The sequence below is a fragment of the Ipomoea triloba genome, chromosome 14 (assembly GCF_003576645.1).
Source record: "Ipomoea triloba cultivar NCNSP0323 chromosome 14, ASM357664v1".
NCBI classification, from domain to species: Eukaryota; Viridiplantae; Streptophyta; class Magnoliopsida; order Solanales; family Convolvulaceae; genus Ipomoea; species Ipomoea triloba.
The window spans coordinates 14537115-14564100 of NC_044929.1; the positions used below are offsets into that span (position 1 = coordinate 14537115).

The following is a 26986-nucleotide window of genomic DNA, read 5'->3' on the forward strand; positions in this document are numbered from 1 at the left end:
AGATAATGTACATTCAGTACAAAAATAATATATTTTTAGTATAATAAAAATATATCTTATATTTTCCCTTCAAAAAAATAATTATCTTATATTCATGGTCCACACACAGTTATTTAAACTATAGTCGTCACAATAATTTGCTAGGAAACCCAAATATGTACACAGGTCAGTTGCAACCTACAACGAAACGCGGGGATACCCGCGGAATCGTCCTCTAAGAAGGTTATAATTTCAACTGGTGGCTCAGAGAGAACATGTATCCTTTTCGATAAGTACTTGGCCAGGCAACCAAAACCTACTTTCTCTAACAAAAGAAAAAACACGATAAGGTTATTTATTGACGCGAGACAGTGTGAGACACCACATACTGTGTACTGTAGTCATGTAAAACAATAGAATTACTTTCACTATGTAGCAACACAAATTGACATCACCAAATAATTAACATGTAAAAAGGATGTCTAATGCAAATAGAGTAAGTTCTAGCCTCGGCTCTCAAAGGGGTCCCTGGAGTCTTGTCTTTTAAAGGTTTAGCTATTACAAAAACTGTAACTCAAAGGGTAAAAGACGTACTCCTACATCACACGGGCATTTAGCAATTACTACTACTTTACGAGTAGAATCTCTTTCTCTTTCTCCAGCTGCAAAGCATTTACCGGAGGTTAGCATTATATTCTCTTTACGTGATCACCGTGGACAAGAACGAATCCTTCACTTGCAAGAGTAGAAAGTGCATTTCGCAGCTGTTGATATTTCAAAAACAGACATTAGACAGTTAGCTAAACAGGCATTCAAACACAGCAGACAGGAAAGAGAGATTTACATCATTGAGATTGGGTGGGATGTCAGAACTTTGCTTCTTCAACTCTTCCAGTATCTGCACATTCATTTCATAATGTCAGCTTCTGGTTTCCTTTTCCATTATCCTCTTGCATTTTAAAATTCTATTCTAGATTCTACCCACCTCAATCAACCGAAATGATGGTCCTCCTAGTTGCATCTTTTCCATGACTATGTTGCGGGTGGCTGAAACCAAGTTCTCCCGTCTCACCCTTTCACTTGCCGAAACTCCAGTTGTGATGAGGTCCATATCAATGGTTCCTGTTTAAATAAAACATTCATTCCAAATCACCAGACAATTTTGTTAGAACTCCATATCATAGCACTAGGTAAAATGGGTTTATTAGATGTTTCATCACTGTGCATAAACAAATTCAAATCAAAGTAATTATCTTTATCTGTATATCCTGTTAAGTAATAACAAAGTCTACCTGTGGAATGATCTGTTGCAGATTGCTGCAATGCAACTTCTAGAAGCCGAAAGGCCTCCACAACATCTCGCTTTTCAACCTGCATTAATGAGGATAGTAATCAGTCATCTTTACAATTTTACACCAGAAGCTGGGCACTAAGGGAAAGTGTACTGACCCATACTGAGAATCGTATACGAGCAAGTGCTTCACTGAGGCGTATTAAACTCTCAATTTGCCTGGGTGTGGCTGTAATGACCTGTACGATCAAAAGGATTAGATACAATCTCCAGCATGTAAAAGGAAATCATTTTCAATTTCTATACATAAAAGCACAAGGAATTGTGAATGTTCACATAATTTTTTCTACCTTCTTGCTACTGCCTGGGAAGTTTCCTCTTCTTCTCATCTCGACATATCCTCTTGTCAACTCTTCAGCTGCTTCATCAGACAACTGTGGGTGTACATGCTTTCGTGCATAACTCACATAAGCAGTTAATGTTGGAAGATCTATAAATTCTTGCACCAAATTCTGTGAAAGATAAAAGTCAGCAAATGAACTACTGATATCCCCATACATTCCTTATCAAACCACACAACTGAAAAACTATCAAACCTCAGGATTTTCAAAGTGCAAGGCAACTATATGCTTTGCTAAGCGCCTGTCTGTCTGCTCATCTGCCTTGTCCAGCATTAAATAAATTAAATCAAATCTGAAATGAACAAGTGGAGTAAAATGAGACTTGTATATTGAGTATAAAACATCAACAAAATTTTGAAAATGAATAAACAAATAAGCACAGTTGCAGCCTTGCAGGACACACAAGTATAAACAAATGATACAAGATTATTTTTATGTAGACTGTGAAATCATTGGAAATACAATAGAACCAAGCCAAGATAACATATTCAGAATTGTACCTGGACAATAGGGTGGGGGGGAGATGGATGTTATCAATAACAGAGAGACGAGGATTGTAGCGTGAGCCAATTGGATTTGCACAAGCTAGTACAGAAGTTCTTGCATTAAGTGAAGCAATAATCCCTGCCTTCGCTATTGAAACAGTCTGCTGCTCCATGACCTGAGGGGTAATGGGAAACACCCACACAAAAAAAAAAAGAAAGTAAATTTCACTCCATAACAAGAATTGGCAACTCCTGACATTTGTTTCCTGAATCAAAAAAACTGGTTAGAGTCTCACTTCATGCAACATGCTCCTTGCATTATCAGACATCTTGTCAAATTCATCAATACAGCATATTCCTCTGTCACTTAGAACCAGGGCTCCACTCTCCAGAACCTAGAAAGTCATGCTCCAAGTCAAATCCATGTATCCAAGGTTGAACAGAAGGGACAGAGCTAATTTGTTGAAAAAAGAGATAACAGGAAACTACTATCTTTATGACTTACAGTTTCTCCTGTCTCAGGATCTTTGGCAACATAGGCAGTCAACCCAACAGCAGAACTTCCTCGCCCACTTGTGTAAATACCACGAGGTGAAAGTTTGTGAATGTATTGCAGGAGCTGGGATTTACTAGTCCCAGGATCACCAACAAGAAGGATATTAATATCTCCTCTGAAGCTTGCACCAGATGGCAATTTCAATGCATTGCCACCAAAAAGCTAAATGAAGCCACATATACAATGTTAGCATCAACTTTGTAGATTCTGATAAATTGATAGTCATTCATCTGACGTTTTACTATATTGGGACAAAAATAAATCAATTCTATTGAGTGTACAATACCTGGCAAAGAAGACCTTTCTTGACATCATCCAACTCCCATATATTTGGTGCCAGGGATCTGGTCAACCTTTCATATATATCAGGCTGCTTAGACAATTCCTTTAACTGCTCCACCTGATATTAAGAGCCACATTATAAGCAAGGAAGTGGGGTATCATACTTCATTAGAGAGGAAGTGCATTTAAGTCACCTTATCCGCAGAGTCAAGAGAAGGCTCATTCTCATTCCTACAAATGCCATTTTCAACTTCCATTGGATCCTCTAGATGCATTCTTGAACGATCAGTCGTCTTCAAATGGAGACAATCAATGTAAGTCTGATACCAAAAGAAACACCTTTTAGTTTCAAATGCTAGCATATATTTCTCCCATCAGATTTCACAACAGTGATAAGAAAGCTTCAGCTCAAAAGCATTTAAAATAGCTGCAAGAATTATCATAGCTTGCCTTGAAAAGTGATTTAACAGTCCTTTGCGTAGATCCAATTCTAACACTCATAGCCCGGTAAATGCCAGTGACCTAGAAGTAAATGAAGCATCTTAGATCACAAACAATAAAGAGAAACAGAATGAACACAGCACTAATTACAGTTTCAGCAAGGAACATGCAATCTAGTTGATACTCACCTCAACTCTGTCACCTGGTTTCCCAGCATCCACTAATTTGTCATGCACCAACAAGCTCACTGTGTGAGGTGTTCCTCCATCAGGAATATCATCTGGTGTTTCTTGGAGTCTCACTATTTGCTTATCAACAAACCTAAGGTGCAACAGAGTCAGTAAATGACAAGCCCAGGCAGTTTGGAACTAATCAGTCTAATTGTGTGCATTTCATGCTCCCTAGTGTTCACCACCTACGTAAATCAATCGCATAGTCAAAAGTACCACTGATGTATTCATTACCTGCACCTATTGTGAACCAGAATCATCGAGTTTCTGGCAAGACATTCTTGCTTCCCACAGAGTGTGGGCTCACTAATTCTGCCTGAGAACACAGGTTAAAGTTAGCATTACAAATCAAATTCAAACAGCCTACATTAACATATATAGTACTATAGTGGCTTACCTCTATCAACAACAATAGGGTCAGAATAATATCCACAGACAAGGCACCTAAATATTGCTTCCCGGATCTCAGGTATGATTGAACTACAACGAATTATCATTCCCTTAACTGAAACCATCTTCTCAATATCTAGGAACAGAAAACAGAGGCAAATTTAGTTTTAAAAGCACACTGTTAAACAGAAGCAAATGGAAATTTATCAGATAGAATGTAACAGAAGATGTGACTAACCAGATGGATTGAGATTTCTCATGGGAGTGGACGTTTTAAGATTAAAAATTCGAGCTTGTATGTGCTTTTCAAACAACGGGTTGATTCTGCTTACCATGTCCATCAAAACAATGTCGAAAATGGCTAGGACCTCAAGTGGATATCTAACCATTTTGTTATACAAATCACTGTCATAGTTAAACACATCGTTTGCATCCACATCAAGTGAATCACCTTCCATTTCAATCACGTGGTGAATGGATATCATGTATTTCCCTTCATCCTGAGAAGAATCTTCACGGAAATGCCTAAGAAACCTCAGAATTGCAGCATTCACATCTTGAACAACAATGTTTGTGCCCCAGACATACGTTGGTGGGGCGTCATCTCCGCCGTCCGAGGAGGGCGAAGGCGCCGAGGAATCACCCCCGCCACCGCCCATCGAGGACTGCGGTGCATCATTGGTGGAGGAAGGCGTGGCCGCAGCAGCGGCGGAAGTAAACCTTCCTCCGCCGCGTCTTCGAGGATTCCTGCTGGACGGAGTAGGCGTGGCGTCAGGAGTGGAAAAGCGAGGGTTAGCAGGGGCCGGTGGCGTTGCAGCGGAGGAAGAGCGACGCCCGCGTTTCCGCCGACCGGAATCGGCGGGAGATGAGAACGTGTTTGCAATTGGGCTCGAAAGCGAGTCGTAAGGCGAAGATGGATCTGTAATTTACACTCATCATTCAACAACTCAAGGTGAAGATTAAACTAAATGCAATTGCAAAAGCATTTCATAACACTGAAATAGTTGGAAGAAAAGATTCCAAGGAAAGATAGGTCTTCCTTACCGCCGGGAGTGTTGGCCGGAGACGAATCGGAAGCCATGATCGGAGCGTCACTCTTCCCGTCGGTCAACCAGAGAGAGTGAGATTATGCCTAGGGCTAGTGAGCTCGGAGTGAACTTTAGTGTGGCTTATGCTCATTTTGGCGGGAAAGAACGGGTACATTCCGCGCCAAATTCCTCTGCACGAGTTGGTTGGGCCTTCTTATATGGATCTTGGGTGATATGGCCTGCTTTTACAAAGAACAAGCCCTAAACATTAGAATATAATTTGCTTTGTATTGTTATGTGGATCTCATGCTTATCTATATCTATCAATTCTTATATCGAGGACCCTAGTTTAAAACGGCGTCGTTTAATTAAGTAGTGAGAAATTGACGCGCGATGGACACCATTATGTGTAATTCTGTATATTCTTATGTGTAATTCAGTGTATATATTCAATGATTCTGTGTATTTAAGTAGTGAGAAATTGAGGCGCAACGGACACCATTATGTGTAATTTTGTGTATTCTTATGTGTAATTCTGTGTATCCTATTCAATGATTTTGTGTATTTTATTCTGTACATTATTAATTTCGAGTACCACACCTCATGAGACAACAATAATACTAATACTTAAGCCATTGATAATACTTAGGCTTATGATTATGTGTATTCTAATATATTATTCTATATATTATTGATTTTCAATACCATACCACATGGAACATAAGAGATAATACTTGGGTTTATATTCTGTGTATCCTATTATCCAGAATACACAGAATGTCTTCGTAGAATAGAATGCACAGAAAATTCTTACACCATACACATAACTGATCTTATTATTTACACTACTCCAATTGTTAAACACACATAATCCATAACCATAATACACATAACTCCTAACAATAATGCACAGAAAATGAAAACATCAAATACACAAACACATCACAATCTGTGTTTAAATACTACTAATATGAATACACAAAATCCTTGTCTAGAATACACAGAATGACTTCATAAAATACACAGAATATTGACACAAATCCCCCTAATATTCGAATGCACATACACATCACAACCTGTGTTACTAACATAACTATAAAGAGCCGTTGTCTAGAATACACAGAATATCTTAATAGAATGAACAGAATAATGACACAAAATACACAGAACTCATCCTCCTAACATTCGAAATATCTAGTTGTTTCAAAAATATTCCTATAACTATTCTTAAATAATTCAATCAACAAATATCACATACGAATTCATTTATTTGCATCAACGCGAACTAAAACCGCCAATATCAACGACGCAAATTTTTTTATTATATGGTTTTTCTTTTGCTTAGATATTGAACAAAACTGATAAAATTAACAAAGTTAGGCACCAAAACTAAAAAATTTAAAGTTGTGTACAAAAAATGATAAGACATCAAAAGCCGTAGGACCAAAAATGATATTAATTCTACATTATACAAGATAGATAATATGTACATAATCTATTAACTAAAAATACATAATATATTAACGTCAATACACCTGAATGTCAATTTGAATCAAAGTTCATAATACAAGGTAAATCTTAGTCCATGATATAACTTGTGTCCATAGTCAATAAACAACTCCGAAAGATAGTCAAATTTAAATCTTTATAAATACTCCGTTTCAAACAACACGACTGGTTGTACTCTTATAACATAGAGTTGTCCTCTATAACATAATTACTTGGAAGAGAACCTATCACTTCGTTGTCTTGAGATTCTTGTGTCTCAGAAGTCTAAAGAAGGTACATTTTGCAGTCAAATATTACAAACCTTCCTCCATGACAAGTCAGTGTAGCATATCAGAAGGGAGATAATTTTGTACACTAATGCATCTATTGGGCGACACAGCATTCATTATTGTTAATAATTCTAAAATATCAGCCCTATATTTTCCTAAAAATAGACTTACACAACACAGTTACACACTAAGCTTGGGCCTATAATCGGCGTCGATGAACGCTTTCGTAAACTCGTCCAGACAAGCCATGCGTATGCGCTCGGGTGTAGCCGGATTATCGAGAGGAAACCAACCGCTATAGCCGGCTTCAGCTCGCGCAGATGCAATGGCATCTTTGATGGCGAAAAATACAGACGAGGCGAGGAAGAAGGGCGGCTCCCCTACAGCTTTGGAGGAATGGATGGCCTTCGGATTTGGAGCACCCTGCCAACAACATTTTAAAACGACGGTTTTAAGAAGGGAATCCCCACAGCATTCGTGGCCATCAAGCTAGTGTAACTTATCACGAAAAAGTCATATATATCAGCGTCAGCTTAATAAAATCAAGTAATCGTTCTTTTAACGAGGTTTTCTCCTCGCCCTGTGACTCTAGCCGGCAAAGGACCACAAGGAGGTAAACCAGCCTAGGTTACCCATAGCTGACCGGCTCAAACCCAGGGGTTTGAGGATCGAACCTCCAATAAAATCAAGTAATCGTGGAAGTATGAAACGGGGATGTAACAAAATCTGTTCAAAGAAATTACTTTCCACAAAAACCACGTATTGCAAGCGCACCATATTATGTTCTCGAGTCTCTAGATCCCCCATCTAGACTGTTTTCAGTATATTTTGTTATCACTCGTAAATTTACTATCTTGTTATGTTATATTGGGAAACGAAGGGTTACAGAATAGAAACAGCTTATAATCTCGGGTTTTTATCATTCTATGCACATGTATGTACTGTAAAGGTCGTATTTGGTTAAGACTGTTTTCAGCAAATATAAGCACCGAGGTACCTGGATGTCAGTGTCAAACTGTCACTAATAGAAAGTGGGAAACTTACTTTTAAAAGCGAAACGTTGAATTTGAAAGGGACATCATTCACGGAAGGAATTTTGTAGTTTCCCGGTCCAGATGTGAGTAGGCATCCAGATGGAATCCATTTGTGTGCGGGATCCCCCCATTTCAGCTCTTCCAAAGCTACCCAACCCAAGCCTTGTATAAATGCTCCCTCAATCTGCGTGATTATAGAGAGTACTAAGAATGCAATGAGGCAAAACAACTTTCACTATGATTTTGTCGAAGATTTCATGATTTCATCCATATTGAAATTCTAATACCAGGGTTAATATTCATTTACTCCATCCAATAAGTAAATTACAATTTCAAGAAGGGGTTGGAAAGAACCTGTCCAACATCAATTGCGGGATTAAGAGAAAAGCCGAGGTCCAAGAGAACATCTGCTCTCCTAGTGTGAAAATCTCCGGTTAATGCATCGATTTCAACTTCAGCAAATGCAGCCCCATAGGTGAAGTACCTAAACGGGGTCCCTTGACCAGTTTTCCAATCGAAGCCAATATCAAGAACGATGGAAAATCCATGAGCAGAGAGGTCTATTCTCTCCAGATAGCAAGCAATGACGAGCTAGAAGTATCGAAACAACCAATAATCTTATTATAACCTAAATGAGAATTAGAAGCAGTAATAGCAACCAAAACAATAATATGTCCAAAAGTAAAGGTCTATCATTAGAAGCAATATGTTAGAGATAATGAATGGTTAGCAACGTTTTTTGCGTTATATTCATATGAGTTCAGTGTTCTATATGCCTCCCAATAATTTCAGAATGTGATATTTGTTTATCTTCCTTCCACAATAGTTTCTACATATGTAGAGTGACTGAGTGAGACACACACAGGTATACTCTTTATAGGTCATTTAGAATTTCCCGTTCAACAATAACATATGTAGATGAAATATGAAAAGATTTATTAGTGGCAACAGAATTAGAGAAATCCAACATTTGAATATCTGCAACGAATGTACCTCCTTAAAAGAGTTGAAAGTACGGTTAGATGCAATAGGCTCCATTCTTGCTTTTATTTGTTCACAGGCATCTAAAACTGCAGCGCCATACATATCAGAGCTTGCAGAAGCTGCCGTTGGTGATGCATTGGGAACCTAGATTGATCGAGAAAGAGGGATGAGACAAATGCATTAGTAGCATGACTAAAAGCTATACCCTTAAGTGAAAAAAAAAATAAAAAAAAAAAACAAAAAAAACAACAACAATATACATCACAGGGAAATACATTCAAACTAAAAGGAAATATATATATGATGTAAAGAAATAGAAGAAACGCAAGTTGAAGACAACTTTCTGCAAATGCCACATGAAAGTAAAATTAAGAATAAGAAAACAAATTGCACAATCAGCACACAAGGAATACCTTGTCAGTACTAGTCTCTGATATAAAAACGGCACTGAGTGGAATATTAAAGGAAGATGCTGCAATCTGAGCAACTTTTGTATGCAAGCCTTGCCCCATCTCCACACCCCCATGAGTAACCAATACTGTTCCATCTGTGTAGACTTGAACAAGTGCACCTGCCTACATAAGCAATCATGTCGATCTTTAACTTAAATTGTCTAGTCGTCTACTAATATAACTACGATGACCTATCAATGTGTAGAAACTAGGAAGTTACCTGGTTCATAAACTTTGTTGTGAAAGATATCCCAAATTTTGTTGGAATCATGGCAATTCCTCGCTTCTTCCACCGATTACCAAGATTGAATTTTTCAACTTCTTTACAAGCATTAGAAAAGTCGCATGATAACTTCAATTCATTCCAGAGGCGTTCCAAGGTACAGTTTTCGATTTTTTGACCATAATGTAAGACTGCTCCTTCTCTCAGAAAATTAATCTCCTGGAAAATAAAGAATAAATGGACGTATTTATGTATGGACATGTCTAAGATTAATAAAAAGAGATGACCAATGATAGAGAATCATCATCACGGACCAAATATCACAAGAATCACATATCGTACCCTGATTTCTTCAGGAGTTTTCTTAACCTCCAAGGCAATTCTTCCAATCCAATTTTCAGTGATCAGCATACCCTGTGGACCTCCAAAACCTCTGAAAGCTGTATTACTAGGAAAATTAGTGAAGCAAACCTTCCCAGAAACATGAACATTTGGTATCTCATAGACATTATCTGAATGGAACATAGCCCGTTCAAGTACGGCAGATGATAAATCAAGTGAATTTCCAGCATTATTGTAGATTTCAAGATCCAATGCAAGCACTTTCCCATCATTTGTAAAACCAACCTACATACATATTGCTTTGTTATCAGACTACAAAAGAAAACAACACGAAGTGAAGAAATTTGATGAAAATCACAATGAAACTATGCCAACCTATAAAGTCAATCAAGAAACGAAGGTGATTAGGTCATTTCTTCTTCTCTTCCCAACTTGAAAAGGAGGTTAGAAATATGGCATAATTTAATTTTAGAAATGTTTGATAATTTTAAGAGTGAGAATTGTATTTATGATTATTTGACACTGCAAATAAGCATAGATGAGAATGAAGTAGAGAAGTTATTACCTATGAAATGTTATCTCAATCAATCAATTTTGTCTAAATATTTCAGTATGCCCTAAGTTGGTCTTTCTACATAAAGATCACAATATCACATAAGGATGGGGCAAAGTACCTATGAGGTCCCTGTCCTATAGTGTTTTGTTAAATTTAATCCTTGTACCTTTATTTTGTTCAATTTAGTTCCTATACTTTAAAAAGTTGCAATTAAGGACAATAGTTAGCGGTGTTAATATTAACATTAACTTAGTTTATGTGGCGCTGACATCATCACTGCCACATCACGACATTTACATTCCAACTCATATATTATTTTATAAATATTTAAAATTAATTATTTTTACCACTATTACATTAGAGTTAATACCTCTAGTGGTCTTTCGAGTATTGTGTTATCACCAGCAAACGTCCTCTTTGACTCCTTTGAGTATAAAAAAGTGACAACCCGTAGTCTTCCATTAGCAAATGTCTGAAAGTGGCGTTAAATTGAAGGGTAAACTGAGTGTACCCAACCAAAGTCGTAAATGTAACGCCACTTTCATGCCTTCACTAACTCGGATGACGTTTGCTGGTTTTTTTATACTCGGGAACATTTGTTGGTCACTTTTTGATACTCGGATGATGTTTGCTGGTTATTTTATACTCGGGGGACGTTTGCTGGTAATAGCACAATACTCAAAGGACCATAGGAAGTATTAATTCTATTACATTAATATGTCCAAAATAAATAATTACAAGCATGCTGGCATCAAGTGTTTAAATCTCATTAGGGGCACAGTTGTAATTATTTATTTCGGACATATTAATGTAATATATTGGTGGTAAAAATAATTAATTTTAAATATTTATAAAGTAATATATGAGTTGGAATATAAATATCATGATGTGACAATGATAATGTCAGTACCACTTAAGCTAAGTTAACGTTAATATTAGTACCAGTTACTATTGTCCTTAATTGCACCACTTTTTAAAGTACAGGGACTAAATTGAACAAAATAAAGATACAAGGACTAAATTGAACAAAATACTATAATACAAGGACCTCATAGGTATTTGTATTTTGACCCATAAGGATGTATTAACATGATATGATTTGAGAACAGACACAAGTACCTTATACTTTCCAAGGAAGCTATGCCTCTGCCCAGTTATCATCATGTCCACATCCCGGTCCAGTATAATTTTTACTGGACGATTCAACAAGTATGATGGAACAGCAGCTGCAGCAGCCAAGAAAGCTGATCTAGTCTCCTTGCCTCCAAATCCACCACCAATTCTTTTGGTCTTACAAACCACTTTAGACATTGGAAGACCAAGAACACGAGAGACATACTTCTGATGTTTCTGAGGAGCCTGGAATTGAGCGAATAATGATTGGAAAATTTTCTCAGAAACAATTGCTCTGCTAGTTGACTGTGAAAGTAAAGCTAAAAACCAATAATTGAAATGGTTGCCAACATGTACAAATTACAATACACATAAACCTACACACTCAACCATGTCTCCAACATCTGTCATTTTAAAGTGTCGTACAATCAGTTATCAAGTCACTAGGGCATCGCAAGAAATATGAAAATACACACTCAGACTTAACCATGGTTATTAACAGTGTTTGAGGCTATAGCCTGGAAATTTTTATGATCAACCCAATGGAAAGTAATTTTGCCAGCATCATCAAACCACTAATAAATGTAACATCGATTACAAATGAAAATTCGTGGTTTGGCTTGGTAAAACTTTCAAAAATTTACTACTATATGGATTAGTATGGAGGGATCGGAGGCAAAACATACATGGATTTCGTCCAACATTTAAAGGTAAGTGTGTGTTTAAAAAATAACTGATCACCACATGAGCTACTACTGAAATGTAGCACAAATTTTCCAAAAGTGAAAGATGATTATGAGATGATCCAAAATAGTAATAAACAATGCTTTTCAGTTTGAAAAGGATGAAGTGCCAAGAAGACAATATGTGAGAACAGGAAAGCACAAATTGCATTTAGATTATTTGTGCGTATTTATAAAACCAAGGTGCAAGTTCATAAAACAAGAGTTCAACCACCTGCGTAGATGAGATCATGTGCACCTCATTGCCCCCGTCCAATGTCCATATTAGAGTACCATGAGGCTCCAAGTAAAAGTGTTCCTGACCACCAATATGAACTTCGCCTTCTATAATCTTATCACATTGACCCGATTGAAAACATTGTTCAACATCTCCCTTTCTCAAGCACCTTTCAGTATTTGGATGAAAACTGTTAGCCCGGACAGCATCCTGTATTGATAAAATCGCAGGCAGATCTTCATACTCAACACGAACCTTTGCAGCAGCACGTTTTGCATTTTCATGAGTATCAGCAACAACCACTCCAATAGCCTTCAATAGATATGAAAATATATGAGTTAAACGCGTGCATACAGGAAGATTCATTGATATTCCACATTTCGACACACACAAAAATGCCGTATAATAATCTTTAGTCTTCACTAAATTTACGCTGCTGCAATTAAGCTCAGGATTTCCATTCTTAGTGCAACAACCATATGCAACATGAACCATACCTGACCTACAGAAGTAACATATTCCGCTGCAAAAAGTTCCTCATCCTCTATAACTGGTCCAATCATATTGCTACCTGGAACGTCTTTGGCATAAAATATTCCAGCCAATCCAGGTGAGGTCTTGGCCTCTGAATCATCTATTGAAAGTACCCTTGCATGAGGCTTTTTACTCAATATGAGGGCAGCATGTAAACTATTTGGAGGCATGGGAATGTCATCAGTATATTCTGCCTCCCCTGAAACCTGTGAGCATACCAGCCAAAATGTCAGAGACTAATAGGGAAGCAAAGTATTCATTGAAGGAGAATTGGTATAAGCAGTTGAACAAGTCTGTAACTCTGTAAGTTCGTATTTGGCAGCTTTAAGCATGTGAAAGGCTTCCCGCTCAAAAAATCTTTTAATTACCTGGGTATCTGTGCGCATAGAAATGTTTTTTCATATACTCCGTAGCATTCAAGAAACAACTAATTCAGTAGTGAAAAAATTTGATAGAATGGTGTTGGAAAAATATGCTGCCACCCTGGCAGAAGATAAAATGACTACAAAACAAACAAATGCTTCCAGACAGGATTTCAACAGCAAAGAATCATTTCATTTAATGTACTGCAAAGCATAAACTTCTATTGAAAATTAGAATGAGAACAAAAAAGCAATAAGATCACCTTATATCAGATTCTTTTAATCCAAAAAAAAAAGAAAGAAGTGGAGCACTGCACACACACTAACAGACAACAGATAGCATGTTTAAAAGGTACATAGTAGCAAATTATTTGCTGACACAAGCATGGGACACTAGCAGCCAGGAATCAATGTCAATGATATATTAGCTAGTGAATTGCTCAAATGCAAGATTCAAGCTAGTACTTGTGTTAAGTCATTCAACATTTTAACTGAAGAGAGAATAAGATCAACCATGGAATCAAACAAAACAAGAAGCTTTCACTCTTCCCATTCCACCAATTCAGATAAGCATGCATCAATAGCAACAACCATAAAGCGCATAGTACAAGTGCAAATGAGTCACTTTAATTGTAATCTCCCAGTCTGTGGTCAGTGCATGCCATTGTAAAATTCTTGTTCCCTTTATACATGTACATTATCATGATTGTATGTGCATTAAATTTGGTCATTGAATTCAAGACTGAATACTATAGACACAAATACAAGATACTAATCAGATTGATAGCTTTCATTCAAAATAGTCCGAACCTGAAGCCTTGATGAAAGATGAACTTCAGAAGAGCCTACAGAAGTCCCATGCTTCCTAATCTCAAAATCCTGACTTGCACTTAAGGATGGTCTGTTAAATGGTTCTATAGCTGACAAATAAGATGACTGCACCCTCTCAACAATTTCTCCACTCATTTGATGACAAACCCACAAGAAAAATTTAAAGAAGAAACTAAGGGTTAATGATTTTCGAAATTCAACCATTCCACCAGGTGCATTTTCCATCAGCACAATTTCCTCCTTCAAGGGCTCCAAAGCACCCTGCAATAACTCTTTATTCCAACTTTTCCCAATTAAAAATTCTCTTGTTTTAGATGCAACCAATGAAAGAGGAGCAACCCCACCAAACACAATTGATGCATCTGAAACTACCCAATTTTTATTCTTTTTTTCAAGGAAAACACGCATCCCCGCATTGACAATTGCAATATCATCATCCCTCCTGTGAGCTTGCTTGAATTCTCTCACAAATTCAAATGGTCTATTCCAAGGTAAAAACACAGATAGCAAAATTTCATTACTTGCCAGATCCACTTTGCGATAGCCCAGGAAGAAATTTTCAGCCTTAGTCCTCCTGATATTTCCTTTACAATCAATGATTTGAAATTTTGCTCCAGCAGCCATCCAAAGAGGATTTAAGTCTGATATTGGACTGGCAGTACAGATGTTCCCACCAACTGATGCAACATTTCGTATTTGTGTTCCAGCAAACCACTTTATCTGCTCAATAAGAGCTCTACATGAAGATGTTTCATATGGATCTCGCTCATTAGATACTTTTTTTAGTACTTCAACAAGCTGTGTAAGTTTAACAGCAGCACCTATTATTAAACCATCTTTTTCAATGGTCAACTGATTCAGTTCAGGAATGTGTGCAACAGAGATCAACACAGGATACTGTATTCTTTTAAGTCTCATTTCAATCCCAACCTCTGAATTACCAACTACTAACTTTGCAGCTGGGTACCTTGCTTTAAGATCTAAGACTTCTTGAAGTTTCAAGGGTCTATACCATTTTAATCCATTTGATCCACTCAAACTCAAATATGTCATTTTTCTCAACAAAAGTTCAGGAGGGAAAATGAGCTCTTTCTTCGTGTATGCAGTTCCATCAATTTCACTATAAGATATTGGCCTCCAGCAACCACCATAATTTACATGATCTTTAGTGCTCTGTTCGTTGCTTCCATCTTTCAAACCACATGAACATGGCTTACCGGTTGAAGGACAAAGAAATCCAGCATTCCCTTCTGATGATCCACTAGTGTACAAGGCATCATTAGTTTTAGAAAATACTCGAAATGCATCCATAATTGGTCTATAACCGGTGCATCGACATAAATTTCCTGCAAGACTTTCTTCAATTTGCTCTTCAGTAGGTGGTTCTTGAGATGATCTTAGCAATGCATACATGGACATAACAAAACCAGGAGTACAGAAGCCACATTGTGAGCCATGAGCTTGGGCTAATGATTCCTAAAGAATTTAGTGGACAAATTAGAAATTATCATTCAAAATTAGAGCCTACCATCTTCAAGAGGATTTCTGTTATAATTATCTTAATATTTATGTTAGAAAGAGAACAGAATTGCTAGCAAGGATCTTAAAAGGAAAAGGATCAGGATATAAATATAAATAGATATACCTGGATTGGATGCAAACCATGTCTAAGATTCCCAACTCCTTCCACTGTAATGACATGCATCCCTTCTACAGAATATAGAGGAGCCAAGCATGCATTAATAGCATGATGCCTAAAATGGACTCATATAAAGAAGAGATGGTTAATATGTGGGGAGAGATTATAACAACACTAAAATAAAAAAATAAAAAATAAATAAAAATCACTTGTAGCCATTTTTTTTTTTTTTAGAAATTTAAACTTAATTAACCAACATGCAATAAAGCAAGCATGATGTGCAAAGCTCTTTACTACGGTACAAAAACAATAGTAAGAGAAGTGAAAAAATGATTTCCAAAATAGATATTAAAGCCATCATTCCAAAACTTGATTCTATGTTTGGATTATGACTTAGTTGATAAATAGCTTTTTTTTTTCTTTTTCTTTTTTGGCTTTACAGTTCTGTCTTACCAATAGAATCACTTTAGAAAAGGGAATAGCATGTGATGGTACCCTTGAGCAGTTAACTGAGGAAAATGCAAGAATTTTCAAGTTGCACAGTACAGGTGAATAAGGCACATTTAAGACCATAAGTCAATAATGGCTCAATGGCTAAAAAAGAACTCATCTGAATAAATAGTATACATCCCGGAACTAATAAGAACCCACCTAGGGGTTCATACAAACACGCAAATAGAAAATTTCAAAGAGAGAAACATGGAAGACACAGAAAAGACTAGAGACTCACATGCTTTTCTTGGAATACTGATCAAAATGAGAGACCATGACCGTGCATGCCCCACAACCACCTTCGCCACAGCCTAGCTTTGTCCCAGTCAGACCAACATCTGCACTGACACAGACAAGTAGAGAAGAAATCAGACAACACTATTTCAACTCCCTGTTTCTACTGTTACTGTTCCCTAAGAAATCCTCCTCCTACTTTTTAAGATCCTTTCTTTGAGCTGCTTCTCCAGTTGACCAGTTCTATACCTTTAATTAGATTACTGAGATTGCACTACATCCTTGATGCTTGCAAAGATCAGTGATTATAGACTGTCCAGCACCTTTTAGCTTATTTAAGATAATAATTCATAAGTAACTTGGGATTATTATTCAAGACCCAAATGTGTCTATCAAATAAAAACAGTAAGTGCCAAGCATCAATCTTAACCACCTTTGCTCATCTATTCCCCTTTCTGTTGAATTCCCTTTTTTTCCAAAATTAACCAATTTAAACCATCTTAACTTCAAACTCACATATAAAAAATAAAATAAATAATAATAATAAAAACTACAAAAGTAAAGAAAAAGAATAAGTACCCAGGCTGCATATAAGTCAGACAGACAGAATCTGAATTAAATTTCAGATTTTGATTTCACACTTCTCAAACACTACAAAGACATAATCATTACAAATATCTAAGAACAGGAATAAGAAGCTACGGAGTATAAGAACCTCTTAGATATTCAAGAAGTGTCAAGTTGGCCAAACCATCGGGCAGTACCCTCCGAATCCCATTGACGTATAGGATTGCTTCCTTCGATTCACCTGCAATGCTCTCCACTTCACCGTCGCTCTTCAAAGAACCCATTTTGTTTTGTTTTTTTCCAGAATGAAGATTTCACCCAAACCTTCTGGCGAAGAAACTAAGCTGATTCTTGTTGGGTGGAGGTCAATTATCTGCTGCGTGGCGATAGAGAATAGTCCAAACCCGTGATTTAAAATACAGATTTTAGGCCGTCTTACGCAACTACGCAATACACTGCGTAATCTGCATAGTCGGTCCAGCCCCGCCCAGCCGTGGTGTGCTTATTGCAAAATGCAAACTATATCATGCGCTGACGCAGATTGGGAAAATGATAGCTACGTTATCACGTTACATTTGATTGGATTTTTACAACTAAACTACGCACATCTGCAGATTTATGTCGCGTCCTGTGTACTTGGATTGGGGCGTTAGTGTGGAAGGAAAACTACAAATACAAATGGACAAGAAAATATTTTGCAGTCCCTATATACATCTCAGTTAATTTTTAAGTGGTAAATTCTAGATAAAAGCAAGAGAAAATATTATAATGTCATTTTCTTGGGCCCAAGAGGTTACGAGACTATCCTCATTCTTAAAATTTACCTCTAACAAAATGACATGCCATAAGCCATATCACTAGTCACTATTTATTAACTTTAAAAGAAATAGACAAAGATTGCAAATCTTGAAAAGTGTAGTAAAAATATCATGTCATGAGTGTAGAGATTTTTGTCACTTTTTTAAAATTAATTTTTAATAATTTATATAATAATAATAATAATATTGGTGAAATATAATACTCCGTAATTTTTTAATATGATATGAAATGTGGACCACTTATGAAAGTATGTTGAAATTGTAGTGATGTAAAGAAAATAGTAAACAAATTTCATTTCGTTGGAGGGAATTGCAATTCTCTTATTTTTATGGAATTAGAATTCCCTCATTTAAGTCTGGAACTGTTGTGGGCTCGGCAATCCCACGTCAGTTCAAGTTTCGGTGGACCTTATCCACTCTAAGAAGCCTGATGTAGTATTTCTTATTGAGACTCTAGTGGGCCAGTTTAAGTTAGAGCCCATTAGAAGGAGATTGGGTTTTGAAGGTCTTTTGAGTGTAGAGAATAGGGGCCATAGTGGAGGTCTTGCTTGTTTTTGGAAGTCCAGCCCGCTACTTAGTATTAAGAGCTTTTCGAACCGTCACATTGATACTATTGTTACACATCCGACGAATGGAAGGCAATGGAGACTCACCGGCTTCTATGGCGAGCCGGACAGGAACCGGCGACACCTCGGATGGAACTTACTCAAACAACTCTCAAGACAGGAAAATCTCCCATGGGCTGTGGTGGGCGATTTCAACGATATCATGTTTCTGTTTGAAAAAAAGGGAGTAATCCGCAACCTAACTGGTTAATGGAAGGATTTCGTGAGGCTGTGGATTCCAGTGGGCTATCAGATTTCAATTTCTCCGGTCACCAGTTCACGTGGGAGAAATCTCGTGGGAAGCCTGAATGGATTCAAGCGAAGTTGGACCACATTCTAGTCTCAGATACATGGAGGGATTTTTTTGGGGTTGCTCAGGCTTAGTCTCTTGTAACCTCTCGTAGCGACCATCTACCTCTCTTACTGGATCTTGAAATGCAGTACAAAGTCTACCATAGACCTAGGTTCAAATTTGAGAACCTTTGGCTAAAGGAAGCAAACTGCCGTGAAGTTGTCCTTAATAGCTGGAGTTCGACTCAAGGCAGGGAGATCCTGGATAGACTCGAACAGTGTGGTATGGAGGTCTAGAGCTGGGGTAAGATGTTCACTAGGAATTTTCGTCAGAGGATCGAATTTTGGGAAAAAAAGATGTGCTTGTACAAGAACCCCAGGGATAAGTATGGGTGTGCAAAATTTAGAGAAGCCCAAATCCAACACCTCAGAGCTCTGGAACATCAGAATTCTTATTGGCGTCAGAGAGCGAAGGAGTATTGGTTGAAGGATGGCGATCAAAACACAAAGTTTTTCCATAATTCCGTTCGCCGAAGGAGACAAGTTAATCAAATCAGACGCTTAAAAAATGATGAAGGGGTGTGGGTTGATAGAGGTAATGATCTAAATAACCTCATTGTTAATTATTTCAAAAATTTATTTGGGAAAAATCATACTGTTACCTCCCATGTCTGATCTTAGACCCATAGCCTTGTGTAACGTTCTTTACAAGATTTTAGCCAAAGCTCTTGCAAACAGAATCAAACCTCTCCTGAATTCCTTGATCTCAAACTCTCAAAGTGTTTTTGTCCCCAATAGATTGATTACAGACAACCTCCTGTTGGCCTATGAATCTCATCATTACCTCAATAGGAAAACTCAGGGGAACACGGGGTATGTGAGCATGAAAATTGATATGAGTAAGGCCTATGATAGAGTGAGTTGGGAACTTGTCTGAAGGGATTCTATGTAAGTTAGGTTTCTGTCAGGATTTTGTTGATATGATTGTTAACTGCATCAATACTGTCCAGTACAAGGTCAGTCTTGAAGGAAAGGAATTGGGTCCTATCGTTCCTAGGAGGGGATTAAGACAGGGGGACCCCCTCTCGCCTTACCTGTTTATCCTGGTTATGGAAGGCTTAAGTGCTATGATTTCAATGGAGATTAAAAACAATGGTATTCATGGCATCAAAGTTGCTAGGGGTGCCCCAGAAGTCAGTCATTTGTTTTTTGCAGACGATTACCTTCTTTTTTGTAGGGCAAACTCCTTTGAAGCGAATGTTATGAAGGCTACTTTGGCAGAATTTTCTTTGGCTTCGAGGCAGCACATTAATTACAATAAATCCTCCCTTATGTTCAGTAAAAACGTTGACAGTCTCACTAGGGAGGTGGTGTGTGAAGTTATGGGTATCTCGGAAGGCTCCCACTCAGGCAGGTATTTGGGGCTTCCATCCCTGGTTGGAAGAAGCAAAAATCAGATTCTAGGCTTCATCAGACAGAAGGTTATAAGCCGTATCAAGAGTTGGAACAACAATTTTCTTTTAAAAGCTGGTAGAGAGGTCTTAATTAAGAATGTGCTTCATGCTATACCAACTTTCGCAATGAGCATCTTTCTTCTTCCGGTGGAGACTTGCAATGGTATAGAATTAGCTATGAACAAATTCTGGTGGAAGGGGGATGTTGACAGTAATAGGGGCATCAATTGGAAGAAATGGCAGGATCTGTGCAAGCCAAAAAGCTTTGGTGGTATGGGATTTCGCAAGATTAGAGAGTTTAATATAGCTCTCCTTGGTAAGCAAGCGTGGAGGTTTATTCAGTTTCCGGATTCACTTGTCTCAAGAGTTTTTAAAGCAAAATACTTCAACAATACTTCCTTCCTTGAGGCCAAACTGGGGAGCAACTCATCATTTGTATGGAGGAGTATCATGGAAGCACAACCTATCATGAAAGCCAATTGTAGATGGAGGGTGGGTGATGGTCACTCCATAAATATTTGGAAGGACCCATGGATTCCTAGAAAGGATAATCCCTTTGTCAAGACTGCTATGCCACATTATTTGGAACATGCAAAGGTCAATTCTCTCATGGAGATGAATCAGGAAAAGGGGGCAGAGGCAATTATCAAAGATATATTTGTGGAAGAAGATTGGGATCATATTATGAGTATACCTCTACCTATTATTAAAAGCCAAGAGAGAATCATCTGGGGTGCTGAAGACAGTGGAATGTACTCAGTCAAAAGCTGCTATAGGAATCTACTCAATCCCATGATAGTAGGGGTTAGACCACAATGGACTGCTATATGGAATTCACCTCTCCCACCAAGGATAAAAAACTTTGTGGCAAATGTGCACCAATTGTCTACCAACTACAGACAATCTTCGCAGTAGGAGAGTTGATGTTCAATGTCAATGCATACTCTGTGACTTTTACCCTGAATCCATTGATCACCTCTTTACAGAATGTGCCTTTGCTAAATCCTGCTGGAGCAAAATCCCTTCTATCCCTCAAAGAGCAGGAGGTCTTTTTCTGGATTGGTTTAATGATTGTGTTTCAAGGCTCAAATCTGATTCCTTAGCTTTAATGGCTACTGTGTGTTGGAAAGTGTGGGATGCTAGGAACAAGTTGGTGTGGCAGAACCAGAGATCACACCCTTCCCATATTGTTGATGAAGCTGTTGTTTTTCTTGATGCTTGGAGGACGATTCACAACACCAATGGAGAAGAGAATGTTACTACAACAGTACATACTTGGAAAAGACCACATTTCGGCAAGCTCAAACTGAATGTGGACGCAGCTTTTGATGCTACAAAGAAAAGGACAGGCTTGGGATGCATTCTAAGAGATGAGGAAGGGAAATTTATTGCTGCCCTTCAGCAGAGCTGCGATAATCTGTATCAACCAAAAATTGGGGAGGCTATTGCAATCCGGGAAGCTCTCAAATGGATTAAAGCCTTGAACTTTCAATCTTTTATTGTTGAATCTGATGCACAACTTGTAATTTTAGGCTTGAAGGCCTCCTCTTGTATGTCCTCCTTTGATCTCATTCTCCAGGACATTAGAAACCTAGCTAGTGATGTTTATGACATTAGCTTTTCATTTGCTAAACGGTCCGCGAACAAGGCAGCACATATGTTAGCGAGGGAAGCATTGTTCTTTGCCGATCGTAGGGAGTAGATGGCTGTTCCTCCACATTCCCTTCATTTTGTTCTTGTTGATGATTTAAGTTAATGTATTTTCTCTGTTTCCAAAAAAAGAAAAAAGAATTCCCTCATTTAGGGAGACACTGAACTGGATTAAATCCCTGGGTGTCAACAAGGTTCAGGTGGAGTCTGATGCTCTAACGGTTATTCAAAGTATTACGAACACTTCAGACTGAACCTCTTTTGATCTCATTCTTGACGATTTTAGACAACTAGCTAAAGATTTCCTTAATATTAGCTTTGCGTTTGTTAGACGTTCTGCGAATAGAGCAGCTTATAGACTTGCTAGGAAAGCTGTATTCTTAGCTGAACGTAGGGAATTGAGACATGTTTCTCCTTCCTTTCTTTGTGATATTTTATGTAATGACTTGACAGGGCGTTTGGTTGGGAGGAGGGAATTAGGGGAAAAGAATTGTAATTCGGTGGAATTGCAATTCAATGAATAAAGTAGGAATTGAAATTACAGTGTTTGGTATACAGGAAAAGGAGTACAGGGAATTGAAAGGTAAGAAGCGACAAATTGAAATTATAGTGTTTGGTATTCTGTTGTTGTTTTCAAAAAAAAAAAAAAAGAATCTCATGCCCCTCATTGGTATTTCAATTCCTTCGTTTTTAAAGAGGAAAAAAAAGGGATAATTTTGAGACAAAATTACCCCCCTCTTATTTTTTTTTTTAAACCTAAAATTGATGTCTAACTTATCCATATCGGTTGCATGAAAATTAATTACAATATGTCCAGTTCAAGAAATAATGTAGATTTGATATTAAAAAAATTCCTTACTCCGTGCGCATGTTAGAATAATGAGCATTCTAGAGTAAAATAATGTATTTTATAAGATAAAATAATGTACTTTATGTGTTAAAATAATATATTTTATGAATTAAAATAATGTGTTTTTGGATCGGGGTCCGTGTGGACCATGATCTACACAAATACTTAATGATTAGTCAGCTCACCTAATAGGACGGTAAGTCACTATGATTTATCCTCCAGTCCACACTCTTGTTGCCTCGAGGTGTGGGGCCTATTAGGGCGAAAGATTTTGTCTTTATGGGCAACAAGTATCAAACTAGTCCAAATATAATTAAGAATATTTGGCAATGAGCTAATAATGATATTGGTCGTTTGTAAAAAGTATTTGGTAAATTAGTAGTTTATTATTAACTAATTACATATAAAATAACTTGTAAAGATATTAGTACTTTATTGCTTTATTTACTTTAACTTTTAAATTATTTTTATACTCCGCACTCATAACTAAATATGGTCATTGCCACAATAATACTAGGACCAATAAGGAATGTTTTTAAAAAAAGGATTAAAAGTAAAATGTCACCTATAAATCTAGGACCAAAAATAGAATTAACTCCTTATTATCATTACTAAGTATTCAATTCACATTTTCATTTCGATTTCAATGAATGAACCAAACGCACCATACTAAATGTATAAATATGTAAAATGAAACTTTAATTTGTGCCATGTTAACAAATGGATGTTTAACTTCACTACTAATCTGCTATCCACTTTGGCACTTTGCTGTAGAAAAGAAAAGAATGTAAAGTTAACTTTCTTGCACAAAAGAAAGCAAGAAGGGAAAAGAATATATAACACCAAAACATCTATTTTAATCAAACCAACTAAAATTTGGTTGAAAAGGAAGCACGCCCTTAATATTAGAGTAATATTATAACTAGCATTTTTTACTCCATACTTATGTAGCATTTTTTATTTTTATTATTATTTGTTATTTTTTAGTGATGAGGGGAACTTGTTTTTATTGCATAGGAGTCCATATATAATTTTTCTTAATATTATTCGTACTCATACTATAACTGTTTGACACTAATTACAGTACCCTACATTATATATATGTGATGGTTGAATATGCTCATATCTAAAAAGTGAAAAATGACCAGATCTATTTATAGAAGAGGGTCCAAATGAGAATAGGGTCTTCAGGTAAAAAGTGAAAACTGATCATAACTATCCGTCAAAGTTCATCAATAGTTGAGAATTTTTGTAAACAATACATGAGGTTAATTTTATATTAATCATTGTAAACTTGGTATCTTTAAAAATTAATATCCCACTTATTTTTTCCTTATTTTTTAACAACCCTCAATTGTGTGTGTAATGTGTATATATACGAATTTTAAATTTGTAAAAAAAGCCAAACGCATTTGGTATATGCATGTAAATACATTTTTAATTCTAAAAATTTCTATATTTCTATGTTGCCACATATGGCTTATGCATTTGGCATATTGCATATGCCAAAATACGTTGTTCATTATTTTGGTATATTATATCTTAATTTTTAGTAAGGTTATTATATTTTGATATAAATTTATTTTTAATATATTACGAAGTACATGTTCATATTTAATGTGTTAGTCATAAAAGGGTTGAGTTACAAATCTAGAAGGGGTGAATAGACTTTATAGATATTGAAATTTTTTATACAATTCGAATATTCTAGACTTGATAAATTTAAGTTAAAACAACTTAATGTCACATCAAGTAGGATTTATGCCAATAACGTTTTATTGAAACGCTCTCATTCCCGGTCTTTATTTGGTAAAAATGTATAATTGAGTGCGATATGTTTTTCTTGTGCCTTTCTTTCCCATGCGGGGTGCGGCGAAGCTGCCACCGGCGATTGCCTTAGCACCCAAGTGTGGTTCCAATAGATCCAATCGCGCCGTAAAAAGGTTTAGAGCAACTAAGTTCTCATTTGCGAAAATGATTGTTGCGGCTCCTTGATGGCTTCAACACCGAGAAAGAAGCGGGGCTTTCCAAGGTCACGGATTTTGAACGTTGGAGCTAGTTGAGTGATCATAGACTCCACCTGTGTGGCATCATTCCCCAGTATAAGAATGTCATCAACATAGACCATAATGTAGAGGCGGACCTGTCCAGAACTGTAAATAAACAGCGAAACGTATGTTTTTTTACGAACGAAACCCAACTTGAACCAAATAATTATGAAGTCTTGTGAACCAAGCGCGAGGAACCTGTTTGAAGCCATATAATGACTGCTGAAGCTTGCAAACATGATTAGGGTAGGTAAGATCAACATAATTGAGGGGCTGCCGCATGTAGATGTCCTTAGAAATGTGTCCATTTAGGAACCCGTTATAGACATCCAGTTGCCTCATGGTCCACTTATTGGAGACGGCAAAGGCTAATAAGAGCCGGATTGTAGACAGTTTGACCACAGGGCTATATGTCTCAAGGTAGTCAATGCCTGGAATCTGGTTGAACCCTTTGGCAACCGGACGGCTTTGTACCAGCCGATGGAGCCATCGAATTTTCGTTTTATGCGATACACCCATTTACTACCTATTAGATTCATTGTATTTACAAATGGAACTAATGACCAAGTCTTGTTTTGCAGGAGGGCATTAAACTCAACATCCATATCATGTCACCAGTGCGGACATTTCACGGCCTGGGAATGGCACGTTAGCTCATCATCGTCGACAGAGGCGACCAAGGCACGTGGTAGCTGGCGTTGTTGATGCATAGTCGTCTATAGCTGCATGCCATGGGTGCATGTTGGCAAGTATTTCCTCCGTGTCCTCACTATTGTTGTCGAAGAGGTGGATGGCTGAAAAGACGAGGACATGCTTCCAACTATAGACGAAGACTAAGTGGATTGCACGGGAAGAACGCCACTCCATGTCAGTGCAACCGGTGGTGGTTGAGGCGATATTGGCGGTGGGATTGAAGCACCAGAGGTAGCAGGTTGATAGATTTGGGTGCTCGCCCACGGCAAATTAGCGGCATCGGCGGAAGAGCTCACAGAAGTATCACCTACAACTTGAAACGGGAAGACATCCTCGTTGAATATGACATGTCGGGCAATGTAAATTTGTCTCGTAGTCTTGTCCAAGCACCTGTAACCACCGAAAGAATCGGGATAGCGCAAGAACACACAAGAAACAGACCGATACTCCATTTTATGACTGTTATAAGGGTGTAGATATGGGAAGCACTCACATCCAAACAAATGTAGCATTTTGTAGTTTGGTAACTTATGAAAAAGTTGTGAATATAGACTGTTATTGTGTAAGGCTGAGGTCGGCATTCGATTTATTAAATAAATTGTCGCCTCGAAGGCAAATGACCAATATTTTTTTGTAACATGGCTATGGGCTAACAAAGTCAAGCCAGTTTTCACAACATGACGATGCCTACGTTCAAGTAGGCCATTTTGTTCATGTGTGTGCAGACATGACTTTCTATGCAAAATGCCTGCGGCAGTGAACACAGAGTGCAATTTTTTATATTCACCATCCAAGTCTGACTGAATGCATTTAATAAGAGTCCAGAAATATTTTTCAACAAATGCACGAAACCGAGTAAAAATGAGATAACTGTCTATTTTATTTTTCATCGGATAGAACCAAATGCACCTCGAGTAGTCGTCAACAAACAGGACGAAATATTTAAAATCGTCAACAGAGGTGACCGATGAGGATCCCCAATGTCAGTGTAAATCAAATCGAGGACAGACGAACTAGAATGATTTATCTGTGACAGTGGGAAGCGTGCAGACTTGCCCATTTGACACACAGTACATACATTATGAATTGAACGCAATGAACCACTGACGGGACACCTAAACAAAACATTACTAAGAACCCGGGTGTGCGAGTGACCAAAGCGTTTATGCCAGTCTTGTGGAGACGCTTTATCGGATAGTAGGGCAACCGGAGCTGAGGTACTAAGCGAATACATCCCCCTGTGCTGGGACCTTTAAAAAGTGTTTGCCTGGTGACATGGTCCTTCAGAAGAAAATGAGACGAATGAAATTCAAAATAAACATGATGAGGGTTGGCTGCCAGAGGCGCATCGGAGGAGGACGCAACAAGTAACTCCGGCGGGCACACAATTGTG

General features: G+C 37.6%; 3 protein-coding genes across 4 annotated transcripts; 1 reads left to right on the forward strand and 2 right to left on the reverse strand.

Moving 5' to 3' along the window:
• Window positions 1-365: 365 nt before the first annotated feature.
• On the reverse strand, window positions 366-5235 carry LOC116003580 (DNA replication licensing factor MCM4). The gene is made up of 18 exons (XM_031243477.1): window positions 5100-5235; window positions 4294-4974; window positions 4063-4191; window positions 3900-3981; window positions 3624-3756; window positions 3445-3516; window positions 3189-3314; window positions 2999-3112; window positions 2662-2874; window positions 2453-2551; window positions 2172-2332; window positions 1867-1963; window positions 1621-1782; window positions 1429-1509; window positions 1272-1350; window positions 965-1101; window positions 824-877; window positions 366-743 (listed from the first exon to the last, which is right to left on the reverse strand). Exons 1-18 carry the CDS (start codon window positions 5134-5136, stop codon window positions 669-671), a joined length of 2532 nt encoding a protein of 843 aa, XP_031099337.1. The 5' UTR covers window positions 5137-5235; the 3' UTR covers window positions 366-668.
• A 1476-nt stretch (window positions 5236-6711) lies between these two features.
• LOC116003533 (xanthine dehydrogenase 1-like) lies at window positions 6712-17772 on the reverse strand. Of its 2 annotated transcripts, none has more exons than XM_031243425.1 (14): window positions 17333-17772; window positions 16622-16721; window positions 15898-16006; window positions 14232-15728; window positions 13023-13265; window positions 12523-12837; window positions 11572-11811; window positions 9897-10181; window positions 9552-9773; window positions 9293-9454; window positions 8889-9023; window positions 8250-8486; window positions 7906-8079; window positions 6712-7284 (listed from the first exon to the last, which is right to left on the reverse strand). In XM_031243425.1, the coding sequence occupies exons 1-14, from the start codon at window positions 17466-17468 to the stop codon at window positions 7042-7044; spliced, it is 4098 nt and encodes a 1365-aa protein (XP_031099285.1). In that variant the 5' UTR covers window positions 17469-17772; the 3' UTR covers window positions 6712-7041. The 2 variants fall into 2 exon arrangements, with proteins under 2 accessions (XP_031099285.1, XP_031099286.1); XM_031243426.1 differs by having other exon boundaries at window positions 16622-16726; window positions 17333-17458.
• A 1793-nt stretch (window positions 17773-19565) lies between these two features.
• Window positions 19566-22054, forward strand: LOC116003991. Its single transcript, XM_031243933.1, has 3 exons — window positions 19566-19814; window positions 19909-21040; window positions 21339-22054. Exons 1-3 carry the CDS (start codon window positions 19566-19568, stop codon window positions 22052-22054), a joined length of 2097 nt encoding a protein of 698 aa, XP_031099793.1.
• Window positions 22055-26986: the final 4932 nt, after the last annotated feature.

Coding starts and splice junctions, on each gene's coding strand:
- LOC116003991 (XM_031243933.1), top strand. CDS start 19,566: ATGTCTGATCTTAGACCCATAGCCTTGTGTAACGTTCTTTACAAGATT. Junction 19,815..19,908: donor TGAGTAAGGCCTATGATAGA/GTGAGTTGGGAA, acceptor AATACTGTCCAG/TACAAGGTCAGTCTTGAAGG. Junction 21,041..21,338: donor AGATTGGGATCATATTATGA/GTATACCTCTAC, acceptor ACCTCTTTACAG/AATGTGCCTTTGCTAAATCC.
- LOC116003580 (XM_031243477.1), bottom strand. CDS start 5,136: ATGGCTTCCGATTCGTCTCCGGCCAACACTCCCGGCG. Junction 4,975..5,099: donor TCCGGCCAACACTCCCGGCG/GTAAGGAAGACC, acceptor TGTAAATTACAG/ATCCATCTTCGCCTTACGAC. Junction 3,982..4,062: donor CCCTATTGTTGTTGATAGAG/GTAAGCCACTAT, acceptor CTGTGTTCTCAG/GCAGAATTAGTGAGCCCACA.
- LOC116003533 (XM_031243425.1), bottom strand. CDS start 17,468: ATGGGTTCTTTGAAGAGCGACGGTGAAGTGGAGAGCATTGCAGGTGAA. Junction 9,774..9,896: donor AAACTCCTGAAGAAATCAGG/GTACGATATGTG, acceptor TTTATTTTCCAG/GAGATTAATTTTCTGAGAGA. Junction 9,024..9,292: donor CAGAGACTAGTACTGACAAG/GTATTCCTTGTG, acceptor CGATCAATCTAG/GTTCCCAATGCATCACCAAC.